The sequence below is a fragment of the Pundamilia nyererei genome, unplaced genomic scaffold (genome assembly GCF_000239375.1).
Source record: "Pundamilia nyererei isolate P.nyererei 1_Seehausen unplaced genomic scaffold, PunNye1.0 scaffold00035, whole genome shotgun sequence".
Taxonomy (NCBI): Eukaryota; Metazoa; Chordata; class Actinopteri; order Cichliformes; family Cichlidae; genus Pundamilia; species Pundamilia nyererei.
The window spans coordinates 4067829-4084218 of record NW_005187436.1 but is presented as its reverse complement, the minus strand read 5'-3'; the positions used below and the strand labels follow the sequence as shown (position 1 = coordinate 4084218).

The 16390-nt window shown below is 39.1% G+C and overlaps 3 protein-coding genes across 6 annotated transcripts; 2 read left to right on the top strand and 1 right to left on the bottom strand.

The window, feature by feature from the left end:
* Positions 1-434: 434 nt before the first annotated feature.
* tmem258 (transmembrane protein 258) lies at positions 435-2401 on the top strand. Its single transcript, XM_005730088.1, has 4 exons — positions 435-521; positions 821-930; positions 2158-2286; positions 2383-2401. Exons 1-3 carry the CDS (start codon positions 519-521, stop codon positions 2282-2284), a joined length of 240 nt encoding a protein of 79 aa, XP_005730145.1. The 5' UTR covers positions 435-518; the 3' UTR covers positions 2285-2286; positions 2383-2401.
* A 223-nt stretch (positions 2402-2624) lies between these two features.
* tmem138 (transmembrane protein 138) lies at positions 2625-5905 on the bottom strand. 4 transcript variants are annotated; one of them, XM_005730086.2, is made up of 6 exons: positions 5565-5825; positions 5377-5471; positions 4791-5057; positions 3954-4125; positions 3790-3865; positions 2625-3703 (listed from the first exon to the last, which is right to left on the bottom strand). In XM_005730086.2, exons 3-6 carry the CDS (start codon positions 4916-4918, stop codon positions 3591-3593), a joined length of 489 nt encoding a protein of 162 aa, XP_005730143.1. In that variant the 5' UTR covers positions 4919-5057; positions 5377-5471; positions 5565-5825; the 3' UTR covers positions 2625-3590. The 4 variants fall into 4 exon arrangements, with proteins under 4 accessions (XP_005730143.1, XP_013765481.1, XP_005730141.1 ...); XM_013910027.1 differs by lacking the exons at positions 5377-5471; positions 5565-5825 and adding an exon at positions 5844-5905 and having other exon boundaries at positions 4791-5312; XM_005730084.2 differs by lacking the exons at positions 5377-5471; positions 5565-5825 and adding an exon at positions 5844-5880.
* A 356-nt stretch (positions 5906-6261) lies between these two features.
* On the top strand, positions 6262-16304 carry cracr2b (calcium release activated channel regulator 2B). The gene is made up of 18 exons (XM_005730087.2): positions 6262-6325; positions 8019-8275; positions 8575-8686; positions 8785-8932; positions 9387-9533; positions 9630-9720; positions 9806-9901; positions 9980-10167; positions 11829-11900; positions 12594-12648; positions 13721-13800; positions 13896-14016; positions 14244-14370; positions 14494-14575; positions 14648-14762; positions 15387-15494; positions 15584-15660; positions 16129-16304. The coding sequence occupies exons 2-18, from the start codon at positions 8021-8023 to the stop codon at positions 16211-16213; spliced, it is 1959 nt and encodes a 652-aa protein (XP_005730144.2). The 5' UTR covers positions 6262-6325; positions 8019-8020; the 3' UTR covers positions 16214-16304.
* The last annotated feature ends 86 nt before the right edge of the window (positions 16305-16390 follow it).

Sequence of the window (16390 nt, the reverse complement as noted above, 5' to 3'; positions counted from 1 at the left end):
TGTGTATGGAATCATTTTAGTTATTATCTCATTATTTTCACTTACTAAGTATCTTGAAAATTCCCCTCACTTCTAAGTGACTGTGAAATTTCGAGCTACTAACCCGAGATAAATCAGAAAGAAACAAACAGTGAGCTAAAAAAAAAAAAAATAGCTGTTCATTCAGCCCGTTAGATGGCAGTCGACGGTTTATGAACAGTCTTTACCACAACAATTAACCCTGAAATTTGCCTGGTAGGTAGCAGGTAGGTAGCTGGCAATCAACACAGCAAAATCCAGCAAATGATTAGCATAGCGGAATATGACAGTTTCGGCACATGTAGAGTGGACATGTAGACCTGAAAATCGACAGTCCAGGAGAAAGACACACTCAAAGAAATAAGCGCCTGAAAGGCTCAAATGAGCAGGGAGAATGTCCCCTTCCTTAAACGTCATCTGTGCGTCAGGATACCAGGAAGTGTTAGTCAGTACGTGGCCTTTTCATCTGTGCAGCAGCAGGAGCTCCGCTTCATTACAAAATGGTAGCAACTGTAGCTTTTATATTATTTAATTTACTTTGACTCTTAAATATAGACGTTTTATCTTTGAATGTGATTCTGCAATGAACCAGTAAAAAATGAGTTTTATATGAAACCTTGTTATCAGTGAAAATCATTGACGTTAGCCGATGTGTTAGCTAAATGAGATACTAGCTCATTTGCAGCACTCCTTTGAAGATTCTCTGTATTATGGCTGGAGTGTGAATTAGAGCAACAACTTTTTTTTTAACCCTTGTGCCGGCTTGTTTCTGTTTTGTTTTGTTTTTCTTCTGTGGCTGTAGGAACTCGAGGCCATGACCAGATACACCAGCCCGGTGAACCCGGCTGTGTTCCCCCACCTCACTGTGGTGCTGCTGGCTATCGGCATGTTCTTCACCGCCTGGTTCTTCGTGTATCCTTTTTAATTTTTGAATGTTGCAGTCGATTTACTGTAAGTTAACTTGCATCAGAGCTGGCCAAAGTCGTCACTAAGTGCAGTAATTAAAGAAAACAAAACTTCATACTGGAACTTGTTTTCATAGTCGATGCCATTGGACAGTAAACCCCAATAATCAGATGATTGCCTGTGAGCCAGTACTTGGAGACACTGGGGTGGAAGAACCCATTTTTTTACAGGAAGAAACGTTAGCAGAACTAGGTTTAGGGAGGGACAGCTGTCGACTGCCTGAGGGGAAGGAAGACAAAAGAGGAGAGCATAGAGGACAGACTTTGGGAAAGATGAATGTTATCAACACAGAGTAGTGGGGTAGAAACAGCTCAGTATTCTGAGCCTATATCAGCGTAAATAATGAGCAGTTACACAGTCAAACAATCTAGCAAAACTACCAGCTTTATGAAAAGAAAGCTGCAAGCCTGATTTTTATTTTTATTTATTTATTTTTTAAATAAAGAGGTTGTCTCCCAAACTGGGGTAGGGAATATGTCTAAAATTAAGTATTGCAGGATGTGAATCAAGCCATGTTATGCAAGGACGATTAACATGTTATTGTGCGTCTCATGGCATTACCCATTTGTTTGTTTTGCAAGTTGATTTCATTTCATTAGTCTGTTTAGATTTCTTTATCAGATGATATAGAGATTATGTAAATGACTGAGGCTCCGGTGAGTGGAATTAGATAATTAATGTATGCCAACCACCCTGTGCACCACACCACAGGTAGCAGAACAATGTCCAATATCTGTTTTTAGCTCCACTCACACAACAGATGGATACAGAAACTAAACACTCAGACCACACCCTGTTTATATGTTCACTTTTTAAGCATTTTACGCCATAAGAATATTTTTATTTATTCAGCTATTTTTTGAAAAATACTGTATAAATCAAACTTTAATGTTGACTTTATGAGTTAAGGATTTTTGCAATAAGTGGTTGTTAAAGAAGTAGTTTTTGATGTTAGAAAAACTGCTAGTTCATGCCAATTAAGCAGCAATCTGTTTATTTTAAAAATCTTAACTTTAGATTGAGCTGTCACAATTTTTTTTTTTAAATAATGAAGGCAGTACATCATGTATAATAAACCGGTTGCATAACTATATTCAGCAGTGCTGCATAAGTGATTAGGCTTAAAATAGAACAAAGACTCTAATCTTTGAGTTGGCCTTAGCTTTTCATCAGCTATGAGGTGACATCAACAAAATACACACGGGACGTCTACAAAGAGCTGCTGATCTCCCTCGTGGCATCACTTTTCATGGGGTTTGGTGTGCTGTTCCTACTACTCTGGGTTGGGATATATGTATGAAGGTACATTCAAACTCTGTCCTTATTTTTTTTTAAATGCAGTAGTTTTAATTTAGAGTTGCTGAAACCATCAACACTCATTGTTTTCTGCCGTTTCAGGTGACTGACTTTAAAAAAAGAAAAAGAAATGAAAGACACATTCCAGTGTAACAAAGGACATCACACACAACATGAACTGGACTTTGGATTAATTGGACTGCACTGACAATATTTTGGGATCACATGGACTCTGGATTTTGTTTCACAAGTAAAGGGGATTTGTACAACCTTTGGTGTGTTTCTTTGTTCATCCTGACAGCTTCAGTGTTTACAATAATCAACACATCCCATAATGAAACAGATTTTACGGTTATATAAAGTGTTGATGTGTTGGGATCTGCCCAGACCTGAGGTGGAACGTAACCTGTCACTTCTTTAAGAAATCCAAGGTTATTTTGACACACACGGGGCTATTCGCGGTGTGTTTCAGTAGTGGCGCCTAAAACCCTCAATCCCTGATTAATCTTTGTGTTAAAAATAGAGCAGTCTGTTTCACCTTGTCTCCTGGATAATACTGAATACCCCCGAGATGAAGGATTACACTGGAATTAGAGATGGCTTATTTAATAAAAGCAGCGGAGACACAATTCAAAGATCTCCAAATAAAGAAAAGTGAGTTCACGTGAAAATTGAATTATTAAAATAACAATAGTGTAAACAGCACATACTAATCTTAAATAAGGCAAAAGAGACCACCTGATCTTTCACTGCAGGGGAAACCTGCTTTCCAACAAAACTATGAGCATATGCTCTTCTAAAAGCTACCCATTGAAACAGTTAAAAAAAAAAAAGAACTTGTTCTACGAGGCAAAATCTGCATTTACACCTGGTCATTTTCAAAACATTCTCTCAGTGTGTTGCAGTCTTGTCTGCAACCCAAACTGATTTACAAGGCCACATAGATTAACTGACTCATCCTTATTAATACGATACTCACAAGCCACACTTGGCTTACCTGCCACTGTAAACCATTTAACCCACAGCTTCTTGGCTACAAAGAGCCAGTAAACAAACAGCGGTTGACACTTTGCTTCATCCCTGTTATGAGTTATTAAGTTCCATTTGTGTGTAAAATATATATATATGTGTATATATTTATATAAACACACACACACACACACACGTCAGTGTTGCTTTGTTAGATATGGTTAATAGTGAAAGGATTTCCAAATATAAAAATGGGTTAAAAAAAATTTATCCAAAGGAAGGATTAGCTAGTGATGCCCAGTGATATGTTTTTCCACAGTTTCTTAAAAAGTGTCTCTGCTTCACTGACGAGCTCTGGCGAAGGCATCACGCAGCCACAGAGAGTCCTCGTACAGCCTCGGGTCTCCCATGTACTCTGCTGTACGTTTGTATAAGTAGTAATAAAACACAGCCGCTGTTAACAGAAAGAAGCACAGTTAGTCAGTGACAACAGAATAGCTGGGGTGGGAGATGTATCTCTGAAATTAATTCGCCAATTACCTGTTCTCTGAAAAACAAAAAGTGCTTGGAGACCATCTGTCCAAACAAAACTGTTTGAATTAAGCCATCTTAGGTTCTGGCAAAAAGGAAAACAAAAGAAAAGTCTCAGAAGATGGATCTTCATATATGACTTCTAATTTGCAAACAACAGTTTGAAAGCATACCAGCACCAAGCAGTGGAAGCAGATGCTAAGGGTCAGGTAAAGAGTAGAGAATACCAGCAGGGCCCTGAACCTCTCCAGAAGCAGCGACACCAGGCCGACCTGGAACACGTACGTGTTGAACATCATCAGGAGGATGATGATCACGTTGAACAAGATGGCAATGTCCTGGATGCTGCAAACACAGTTTTTTAATAGTTAATTTTTTTAAGTACGGCTTTCTTTTTTATTGATATCATACCGACAAAAACTAGATTGCATGTCAGACATTAAAGTGAGACGCTGTCCGTGTAACAGCCAAGAATTCTTCTAATGAGTGCAAAATGTTTGATGTCAGGAAAACTGGCTATGTAACAGAAACCAACCACTTAATAAATGACACATAAATGGTACAAAGAGTAACCTTTCAGGAATAAAAGTATTATTTTATTATTATTAATAGATTTTTTAGTATTAAATCAGCATAAGTCTGGGCTTTAAGTCGTCTATGGCATTAGATGAGAAGAATTAGATGATTAATAAACAAGGGCTTAACTTGCATCTGAAAACGTTAAATATTTAATGTAACCATCACATTTTAGTACTTATTAACCTATTAAATTTAGCAGTAACATTCATCATAATGCACTAAAAACAAGAAAAGCAAGTGACATAAACACAAAAAAATGCACATTGTTAGAACATCGATCAAATTCTAGAGATCTCAATTCATATAATGAAAGATGACATCAAATATCTCTAACTGTATGTAGTAAAAAAAAAAATTGAGAAATTGTGCATGTGTTTGTTAATCGGTTATAAAATAATTCAATCTCATCAGCACAGAGCTCTGTGACTCACATGAAAAGCACAAGTTGGATGACAGCTGCTCCTCTCAGAAGTTCACTGAAAGAGTTGACAAAGAGGTCATAGGCCAACAGTGTCAGCTGGATCAGCAGCACCAGTGAGAAGTTGCCGGTCTGAAGCATCTTCAAGGGCTGGTGGTGCAACCCCACAGCTCCACGGTGTATTCTCTTCAAAGTCTCCTTTTTTCTTGGTATTTGGTGGTGAAACCGACGTCTTTGGTCAACTCTACCCTCCTACATACTTCAGCAATAAACGACTTATCTGGAGCAAGACATTAATGAGCCACAATAATCCATTTGCAGTAAGCACTGGTCGCTTTTACGTTAAATTGTACATATTATATTCTCCAATCCGGTTTGCTCCGCTGTCACTGAACATGTTAGTTGTCCTAGATGAAAAAAATATTTCTGCGATGAGTGCTGCCTGTCCAAGATATCTGATGAAATGTATTCAATCCTGCCAAAAGCAGCATGCTGACATCTCAGATGTGGGAAATCTCCAGATATGCTGCACTACCTGAGAGGAAGAAGAGAAGCAACTGAAACAACAAAGACATTTTCAAAGCGATGAAAATGCCCACCTCGTCCAACTCATATCTTAGCCCGCTAGCCATCTCCACTGTGAACGAGGGGTTGATGAAATTTCTGTCTCAGTCGAGCCAAATAAGCATTGAACCTAATCACGTAAGGTCAACGTGCTCGTGTTGTTACACAGGCGGGCATGGAAAGGTCACTACTAGGATTATAGATCTGACCCAAGTAAACTTACTCAGACTGAAACACCTCTTGTTTTGTCGCTGTTTTCGAAGTACTCGTTCTTGTTTTCTTTTCATCTATCTAATCTACATCTTACGGTTGCCCTTTTAGTCCAGTCTGGAGTTAATCCAAAAGACGGATAATAGAGGAACTATAGGCTTATCTTTTCCACAACAAATCACCCGTCTGGCGATGAACTCCCCCCAGACACGTTTGCTACGCTAACACAACATTGCTGCTCATTGTTACGCAAGCAGGCTTCACAAACATAATTTAACTGACATATACTTACGAGACAAAAATGATGAAACCAAGTCTGCGTGAGGCAGAAAGCACTAATAAATCACAAAAACCTCTCTTTTTATTCGCAAACGCCGCTATTCAAGCATCTACTTCTGATTTTCGGCATTAGCAGATGTATTTCCGCTAATTCCATGGTAACGCTTCTTGTTACCGTAATAACGGTAGTACGTTTTTTTCCGAGAGTTAAGCAAAAATACAAAATTCCCAAATTAATTAATTTTCACTAATTTGGCAGGGCATTAATGTGTATCGTGGAAACTTGGATGGTTGCTTTCTAAAAACTGAACGAATAAGCGTAACAACTTAGTAGAAATTTCCGAGTGTCTCAAATCCGCCGTGCTGCGGCATATATTACGGTAATCTCCCTGTCAGGCGAGGTCGTCACTGCCACCCAGCGGCGTGAGTAAGTCTTTGAATGCCTCCGAGGTGATCAAAGGTAATGACTGGAGACCTGAGTTCAGCACACCGCAGGTAAGTTGTGAAAGTTTCTTCAACTTCCTAGAGTTGTCAAACAGCGCAGTAAAGCGAGTCATTTAGAAATGCTATTCGTCGCGCTGATCGCCACCTTCTCTGTGTTGTGTCAAGTTGACAACCTGTTGTTTTGTAGTGCAGGTTCTCTCCCCCGTTAATAATAAATGTACACGTCTCCTTTCGCTGGTTTTAGTTTCCCGTGCTTGACACTTTGCTCTAAAACGGGGCATATTTACTCACTTTAATTAATTGTGAGTGATCTTGCTAAATTACAGCCATCAACGCTGAACTGCATTTTACAAACTGTCGCATTTAATGAAGAGGAACTCAGCACATGTTCAACATATGTTCTAAATACATTCACACAGTCAGACAGGATGTGATCTAATGCTTGACTCTTAAGTTTGCCTCAGTTATTTTTGTACCCTACAGCATGTTGTCTCACTCCCCGGGGCTGCCTACATTTGCACCAAACTTAGAGCTTACTAGGAAGTGTTTTTAAGTGCTTAAAAGTTTTGATATGACCTTTGGCTTATTGGGAATCTGAGGTGTCATACAAAATCCTCAGCCTACAGTGTTTACACAGGTCTCTTATCTGAAATTGCAGTATATCCCTTATTACACCCAAGTTTTGAAGGCTTCATAGATAATCAGTACGATAATTTACTGCGATAATCAGTGTTTTGGATTTTATGCCTTCATAGATAGCACGCCATGGAAAGGAAGGCAATATTTTATCAACCACTGAGGCAGACCTTTTTTTAATTCAATGTAGCGTAAGGATGTCCAGAAAGAAAGTAGTTCTTACTTCTGGATCAGTTTAGTAGTATGTTTAGTTGTGTTTACACTGAAATGGCTATCCTGAGTAATAGCAATGTCATCTTACTTGAAGAATGATCATGTGTGACGCTGGTAACCCTTATAAATCACTGTTTTATATGAACAGTCATGTTGTCATGGAGGCTGTTTTTCCCCCAACAATTCCTGCAAGTAAAATTTGTTTGCAATTGTGGTTGTTCTGACAATGCAAACAACTGCAAATGTTTAATTTGCATCTCCTCTCCCGTAGCTATCCTCCCTCCCATTCGAGGACACTAATTCTTTTCACATGACACCATCCTGTTTTTTTACCTTCCACGCATCCTGGTGCTCATTCATAGGTTAGATTTTTTTAATCTATATAAACAGTGAGGACAACTGGCTCATCTGAATGAGGAGTTCTTGTCAAGCCTTTCAGGGGATTTAAAATTATCTATGAAAATGTTTATAGAACAAAATGTGTTCTATGAAAACCATTTTCTTTATCAAAGTTTGTCGCACTGCATTCCTAAAAAATGTCCTAAAATGTAGCATAGACACGACTGATCAGACAGCCGGTCACAGGAGCTCACATGATGTGTAGAGTCAATAGCTAGTTTTTTCTGCACCTCTTGTTTGACAAGGGAGGGTCAAGGTCCTGTTTCTTGCACTATCTTGCAATACTAAAAAGTAGACCCAAAAATGTAAGCAAATGTAATTCTAAAACTGTGCCGGACAAGCAGCGTTATTCCTGGATGAATAAATTTAGCATAGCTGAAATATTATTACGATCGTGTGTTCTCTATCATGTGATATACTAGAAGATAAGCATGTTTACATAGCCTGTACTTAATGATAGACACATTCAAACCCACACCCATCTGTCTCTGTGCAGCAATGTCTAAGTGGCTGTACGATGATGAGGTGCTGGTGGGTGAAGGCAGTGGCGAGGCAGTGCAACTGAGCCCCAGAGCGCGGACTCTGCCTCCTGGGAGCCCCAGATCAGGCCACGGGCGTAGTCCGCTAGCTTCACCCCGCAGCAGGGAGCCAGTTCCACTGAGCCCGCTGGCAAAGACCATGAGCAAGGCCAAACAGCTGTTTCTGCTCTGTGACAAAGAGGGAAAAGGGTTTATCACAAAGCAGGACATGCAGGTGAGCAGCTAATGTGGTAGAGGAGCAACGTTTAGACTGACTGCAGAGTCTTGAACTTTGTCATCTCCTCTACTTGCTCAGTTTTCTATGCATTAATGTTTTGTATTTTCATGATCCTCCTTTTCTTCTTGTGTTCTCTTTCTTACTTTTTAACTTTATTTTAACTTATTCTCAGCTTTCACGACCTTGTCCTTCTGATTATTTTTGACTGTTTCTCACAGCACTTTCGAAAGTCTGATTATCAAATTGATATTTGATTAAAGTTTTTCTTGTTATTACTAATATTATTGTGCTTTTAGAGGTTACAGTGGGAGTTGCCACTGACCCCTGAACAGCTAGAAACAGTCTTTGACAGTCTGGACAGAGAGGGCAATGGTTACCTCACTCCTGTGGAGTTCAACACTGGGCTCGGTGAGCACGCTGCACTCAGTCATTTTAGAACAGTTTTAAAAGCGGATGATTAAATAAGCACATTATGTTATTCCTCGGTTCTATTTTCTGTGGTGTAGGTGAGCAGGTGGAGCTGGAGGAGGTGACAGACCTGGATCATGATGAAGCAGAAGAAGAACTGGACGAGGCGGACTTTTCTCAGGACCCCAGTGCTGTTAGATTTGTAAACATACTAATGGAACTTGGCACTGACAAACTTTTCAAAGAGTGAGTACTCTGCCCTAAAATCTTTACCATTAGCTTCCCTTTAAACTGTCCACCAAGATTTCTCCATTCAGTTTCACTGCAGCAGCTGTGTACAGTAACGTCACCTTCATCCTCAAATGTTAGCATATACACTATGTTCATACTGTTCTCATAAAATGGTTTAAATGCATCATCTGCTGCGATTGAGTTTTATTTTTGACTGAAAAATTGACACCAGGCGTGGTCTTCTGCTACTTCAAGGTTTAATGTAATGTGCATTAGGAGATGGTAATGTTTCAAAGGACTGTTTATTTAAAGGAATCTTCAAGGACTTCTTCAATATGTAAATGTATTTATGCAGTTCAGCATTTAAACTCAGCACCTTCTCTTTTCATGTAAACAAGGGATGTTGTGCAGTCACAGTTAGTTTTGTTTTTCGGTCACATTAACAGTTGTGTATTGTGCTGTGTGTCAGTCAGCAGGAGCTGTGTACTCTGTGGTGTGAGCTCCAGAGAGACCGACCAGAGATGCTGAGCGTCCTAGAGGGCATCTTGGTCCATGCAGTGTCCCATTTACAAGACACCATGAAAGAGAGAGACAGTCTGGAACAAGCCTTACGCAGGTCGCACCTTCCTTCCAGTACATTCATTTTAAGTAGTTTAACTGTGAGTGTTTGGATTATGCTGAGATTTTGTGTTGTTGTTTTTTTCTGCATTAGACGGGAGAGCGAACATGATCAGGTTGTTCGGTCTATATATGAGGAAATGGAAAGTCAAATCAGAGAGGAGAGAGAGAAGCTCCTTGCTCAGGTATAGATATGTGGTAGTTGCACTGTTGTTCCTTTTAGCAGGTGTACCTCAAATTAGCATTTAATGAATTTATTGTGAAATCAAGGACAGTATTAAACAGAAGGAGAAAGGGAAAATACTTGAGGAGGAGCTGAGGATGCGGGAACAGGAGTTGGAGAATACACTGAAAAAACAGACGGAGGTAGGCATCCGAACTGTACTCATGCCATTATGAAGGGCGTTATATTTTAATGCGAACAGGATCTGTCTTTGTTCTCAGCTTGAGACCCGAATGCGCCAGCTGAGCCACGAGCAAGTAAACATCAAAGAGCAGAACCAGCAGCTTCAGGACCTCAACATGCAGTTACAGGAGCAGGTGGAGCGCAACAAAGAACAGTTGCAGGCTGCGTTGGCTCAGCTCAACTTGGCGCAGATCAGCAATGCGCAAGAACAACTGGCCAGACAGAGGTGATTAACCAAGGTCCAGATGATGCCTTAGCACCAGCTTTGAAGTCATTAAAAACATTGTCTGCATGTGGTATGGCTGAAACATTTTTTTTTTTAATTTTAATTTCATTTACTTTAATTTATTTGGTACCAATTCACAATGACAGACCCCATGCCCTGCATATTGTAAGGGAGATAATATTAGAAAGAAACCCTAACAATCACACAACCTTCTATAAGCAAGCACTTTGCAACAAAAGGAAGGAAAACTCACTTTTAACAGGAAGAAACCTCTGACTGAACCAGGCTCAGGTAGGGGCAGACATCTGAGTCAGTCAAGAGTTTGAGTGTGAAGAGAAGGATTATAAATTCTATTCTGAATTTAACAGGCGGGTGATGAAGAGAAGTTGATATGGGAGAAACATGTGCTCTTTGTTTCTAGTCCTGGTTTGTACTCTTGTTGCAGTGTTCTGGATCAACTGAAGGCTTATCGGGGAGTTTTTAACTACCTGATGACAGTGAATTAGAATACTCTAGCCTACAAGTAATAAATGTAGAAGCTATTTTTTTCAGAATCACTCTGAGACAGGAACGCTTCTGATTTTAGAGGCACTGTGCAAATGAATGAAAGCAGCAATTAAAGAAAACATTTGTTTAATGTGCTCGCTGAAGGACGTATTTTAGAGGATGATCTGATATCCTCGTGTTGGTGTTGTTCCCAGACCATCATGAAAATGTTGTTCCAGGTTCAACATTGCAAGTGACCAATCACATTGTTGTGACGTTATTCTTTTGCGCGCCAAGCCATTCGTGCATTTATGAAATTCCAATGTTGCAAGGACAATATCAATTCTGCTTACTGTTTATTAAAGGGTTACGGTTAGGGTTAGGGTCAGGGTCCATTGATCGGCGGACAGAGGCGGTTTCACGCAGCTTTAGTACAGTTTTTTGTTTTACGCCGGTTTTTCCCGAAGTCGCAAAAGTATGACGTCACAACATTCTGATTGGTCACTTGCAATGTTGATCCTGGAACAACATTTAGTATGATGATCTGGGAACAACACCAACACGAGGATATCAGATCAACCCATTTTAGATAGTAGTAGATTTTTATCATCTGGCTTCATGGATAAATAATGCTGGGTATCATCTTCATAACTATGAAAATGTATGCAGTGTTTTTTAACAATATTGTCTAAGGGAAGCATGCATAATATTAAAAACTATTGGTTCCCGCTCAGAGCCCTGTGGAGCTCCATGACTAACTTCCATGTTTTAAAAAGATTCCCCATTTTCATGATTATCTATGATTTAAACCAGTGCATCTCACATATATCTCTACCAGGTACCATATGTATTAAAGGCCCTTTAAGATGAGCAGTGTGTTCTAATCTCTAGTAAAATGTTGTGGTTAGCGGTATCAAATGCTGCAATGAGGTCTAACAGGACAAGGATAGAGATGAGTCTGCTGTCAGAGGCCACTGGAACATCATTTGTAACCTTCACTAGTGCTGTTTCTGTGCTATGGTGAGAAGGCTGAACTCTACTTGCAAATGATCAGTTGGCCATTTTACAACAACTCCTTCAAGATTTCTTTAAATAAAAGATTAGAAATAGGTCAGTAATTAGCTAAGACATCTGGATCAAGTAAAGATTTCAAATCTTTTGTTTGCTTCACTTAGAAACGTGATGAAGGTGTCAAGGAACATGAAGAAGGAGAAAGAGAGTCTTTTGAGACAACTGGAGATATTGAGGTAAGTCTAAAACTGTCTGCTGTTTCAGTTAATGCCAAGTTCACAGACTACAGGTATGTTTGAATAGTCCAAAAATCCCGCCACACTTACACTAGACTCCTTAACACCGCCATAAGATAAACTACAAAACTCATATCTTCATCTCACCTTGTTGTTTTATGCAGGTCATAGAAATGAGAACAGTCAGTGAAAAATATCACTTCATTGAATGAGACCTGTAGCAGAAAGCACATTGGCAATACAGCAATAGACACTGCTAATGTAAAGTGAAACCCACTCTATCAAATGTCAGTTTCCTTTCCTGTGCATTTAACAAGCTGTTTTTAAAAATTCAAAACATATCAGTAGGTTATGGCATGAAATGATTTTGGGACAGCGCCATCTTCTCTCCTTTAATAAGATTGGTCCGGTGTATCCTGTAATAAAGGAAGCATCAAAGCGCCTTTCCTTATTTTTTGGAGAGTTCAAACAGCTCCTACTGCGGATGCCGTGCAGATATTTCCTTTTCACATTTCTCAGTTAGGAAGCTTCCCAAGGAAAATGCACTATTCAAACTTACCCGTGGTCTTTTTTTTTTTTCTTTTCTTTTTTAAAATTTAATTCACCATTTGAGACACGGGTCTCACCGTGTGAGGATGTCTCTAAATAGATTTCTTTTGTGTGTGTGTGTGTGTGTGTGTGTGTGTGTGTCAGGGATATGAACAAAAGGCTGCGAGATGAGAAAGACGCCCAACAGTCTCAGAAGAGGGTTAGTCACAGACATGCTGTCCTTCCTCCTCTGCCCTTAACATATTACCTACCTAGTGAAGATGTTTGTATGCCGTGGACACAGCAGGTTGATCCACCCTAAGCTAAAACTTGGAATAGATTCATGTTTTACATCATCTGTTATTATTTATATGGGCAGCTGTTATTTTTTTGGTTATTAATTAATGTTGCTGACACAGCCTTTTGCAATGTTGTTTTTCTGTGGATGTGCTCAGTGAACTGAAGGATTTTGTTGACTAGACGTTTATTCTGTCCTGTGTCAACTTGAAGGAAAAGAAAATGTTCTATTTATATTTATGTTTATTGGTCACATTTCACTGTACAAATTCAGGTGAACTAAGTATTTTTTTTTCAATCTAATAAAACTTTTTCTCAGACTTTTCATGACTGATAATCTAATTTAGCAACTTTCAGCAGGTTCAGCTCATCCTTGTTGTTTCACAAAACAAACATGAAGCATTTTTGTATAAAATGTGCAAATAATCTCATGAGTATTTTTTTTTTTTTAAAAATCAACCTTGACGCAAAGACTGCCTCTTTCTTTATTTACCTATTGTATTTTTTTAAATCTACAAACACGAGTGCACAGTTAAAAATAAATGAATAATCATAGTTGGACTGCATTCCTGCATTTTAAATGTACACTGTAAATAGTTTACCAGTGGAAGCAAGTGGAATTACTACAGAGATCACACACTCATGAGTGCAGTCCTGTGATAAAATCAAGTACACCATAGACATAATTCAGTAGTTTGTAGAGTTCAGCACAATAACTTGAAGTAGTCGTTTTGAATGAAGCCAATATGTCCAAGTCTGTGGCTACAAAACACCCAAATCATAAACCCTCCACCACCACATGAGGCTTTTGTGCTGATATCCTGTGTTTGGTTTTCACCAGACATCGCACTGAGCGGTTCGGTTCAAAGCGCATTTACCTTGGATATGCACCATGCTACATCCATAAATCTTTAATACTTTATAAATCTGTGGACGAGTATGAAATCTTAATGCTACATATTTCTTCTGCCTCACTTTCTACAAAAACCTTGTAGACTCCAAATGTCACACAGGCTTTGCAGAAGAGAGGGTCAGTTATAGGTAACTACTTACTGGAGGACAAGCCAATGAAAAGGTTTGTATAAATAGTGCATCTGTTTGTCATTTTTGCAGTGATGTAGCTGATGGATATAGGCAGCCACTAATTTTGTGTATTTATTGATTCTGAAGACAGCCGTGCTCTGCTGATGAGTTGGAGCAGGACAAAAAGACAGAGGTGACAATATCATCCAAGAAACACCAACCGTCATGTAGAGTCAGGGGTGAAAATGTTGAACAGACCCAAACTCAGGTAGGGAAAATGTAAAATCTACAAATACACATAATATATCTGAGAAATAATTATTGAATAGCGCAGATGCAGCAACAAAACTGAGCAGTAATGATGGAAATTATGTTTTGAGGCTTTTGGTTTAGGGCTTAAACAACCACTGGTCACTCAAAAAAAAATAAAAATTTAACTTTTCAAATATTAGATTGATCAAAATGTCACCTTTGATTCTTTTATCTGAATTCTAGAGCAAAGCTGTCAGTACTCAGCAAGTGTTCAAGGTTGTGTTTCTGGGTAACTCGGGGGTGGGTAAGAGCTCCTTCATCCAGTATTATTGCACAGGGCGCTCCGACAGTAAAGTCAGCACTACCATTGGTAAGTCTTTTCACAGCGATCTACGTGCTCATCAGTGTATAGAAAACTGTGTGTATGTTGAAGTAAATGTTTGATATATGTATTGAAGTCGAGCATGAAGTCATAAGGCTTTGTTGTTCATAGGTATCGATTTTAAGATGAAGACTATAACTGTGGACTCCACCACCATCATCCTGCAGCTGTGGGACACTGCAGGGCAGGAGAGGTCAGACATGTTTACACAAGCACACAAAATCATCCGAGGTGCAGAATGTTTTACATCGAATCTGTTTTTTAGGTTTCGCAGCATCACCGAGCAGTACTACCGAAAGGCCGACGGCATCCTTGCCATGTATGATGTAACGCACTCCGCCTCCTTCACTGCAGTGAGAGGATGGATGGACTCCATCAGGGTGAGTAGGCGGCACTACCATGGTTTGATGTAAAAGCATGCAAAACAGTGGATCTTTATTTGAATATACGTGAAAGTTACTGACGTAATGGCGATGCACGAATCTCAGTCCTAACTTTGATTCCTTTTTTATATAAGATGACCTTTATTAGTCCCACAGGTGGGAAATTTGTTTTGTTACAGCAAAAGTGCAAAGTTATGTAGCAGAAATTAGAAAAACACTGGAATGCAATAAAATAAAATAAAATACTATATACAATACAATAAAATAGAATAGAATAGAATAATATATACAATAGAATAAAATAGAAATACAAATGCTATATACAACTGAGTAAGAAAATACAAAAGTACAACTTCGTCAGAAGAAGAATTGTATAAGAATTGCACATATAGCAGTCTTATTGCACGTGTGAGGGTTTGATCAGCTGCAAAAGTCTTTGTTGTGGAGTCTGACAGCAGTGGGGAGGAAAGACCTGCGAAATCTCTCCGTCCCACACCGTGGGTGCTGCAGTCTCCCACTGAAGGAGCTGCTCAGTTTTTATATATATTATTGGGGTGACCTCTTTGGTGTATCTCCTTTATGTATAGCGTGTACTATAAACCCGCTGTGTGTTTGTCTCAGGAGAAGATGTGTGAAGGTGCTGTACTAATGCTGCTGGGGAACAAGCTGGACTTGGCTGACAATCAGCGTAGAGAAGTGAGAACAGAAGAGGGTCAAAAACTGGCAGAGGTGAGGCGCATTAGACTATTCACCCAAATTTCTAAAATTGGAAAGCCACAAATGTATAAAAAGAAAAGTCTATTTTTTTGGTTATACAGCAACATCAAGCTTTGTTTTATGAGTGCAGTGCCAGGAATGGATTGAACGTGGAGGAACTAATGAATCACCTGGCAGGGTATGGCATCACATATTTGTGATTTACAGAATCACATTATGAAAATCCTCTGGAGCATTTATATAATATTACAGATAATCCTTCTGTACTTTTCTGTTGTAGCTTTGCCCATTTGTGACTTTTAAACATCCTATCAAAGGCTAATAATAAATGAGAAGAGGGAGGTGCTGAGTGTAAATGTTGTCTTTTGTTTTGTTTTGTTTGTTTTATGCACGCAAGTCTTCAGAGGGAGGCTTTGGTAACATTTTTAAAATTGCCATGGTAGTTGTTTTATCTGACGAATCGACAAAGGGATCAAAGTAGCAAGCAATTCAGCATACATATATTCTATCTCAGATTCCATAATAGATTCCACTACTGTTAATCTATTAATTACCTAATAAACTGGTAGCTGGATGAACTTCCTCTGATATTACAGTAAGATCGCAGATTTTTCTTCTCATATGTTGCGGTTTCTGTACATTTTAGGATGTTGGTAACTCAGCATGAACGCCAGTGTGAAGATGCACTTCTACTGACTGAAACCATGCCTAAAAGAAGTTGCTGTGCATGAACAGTTGAGGACAGGCTTTTGAAAAGACTGAAACTGCCTCCAGGTGTTCTTCTTTGACATCACATCAGGCATTTTTCTGTGAACAAGTTTACTGAATAGAATAATGTTTTCCTTTGGGTTTATGCATCTTTCAGAAATGTCTAATAAAATCTATTTTTGATGACTGCTCTTTTGTCA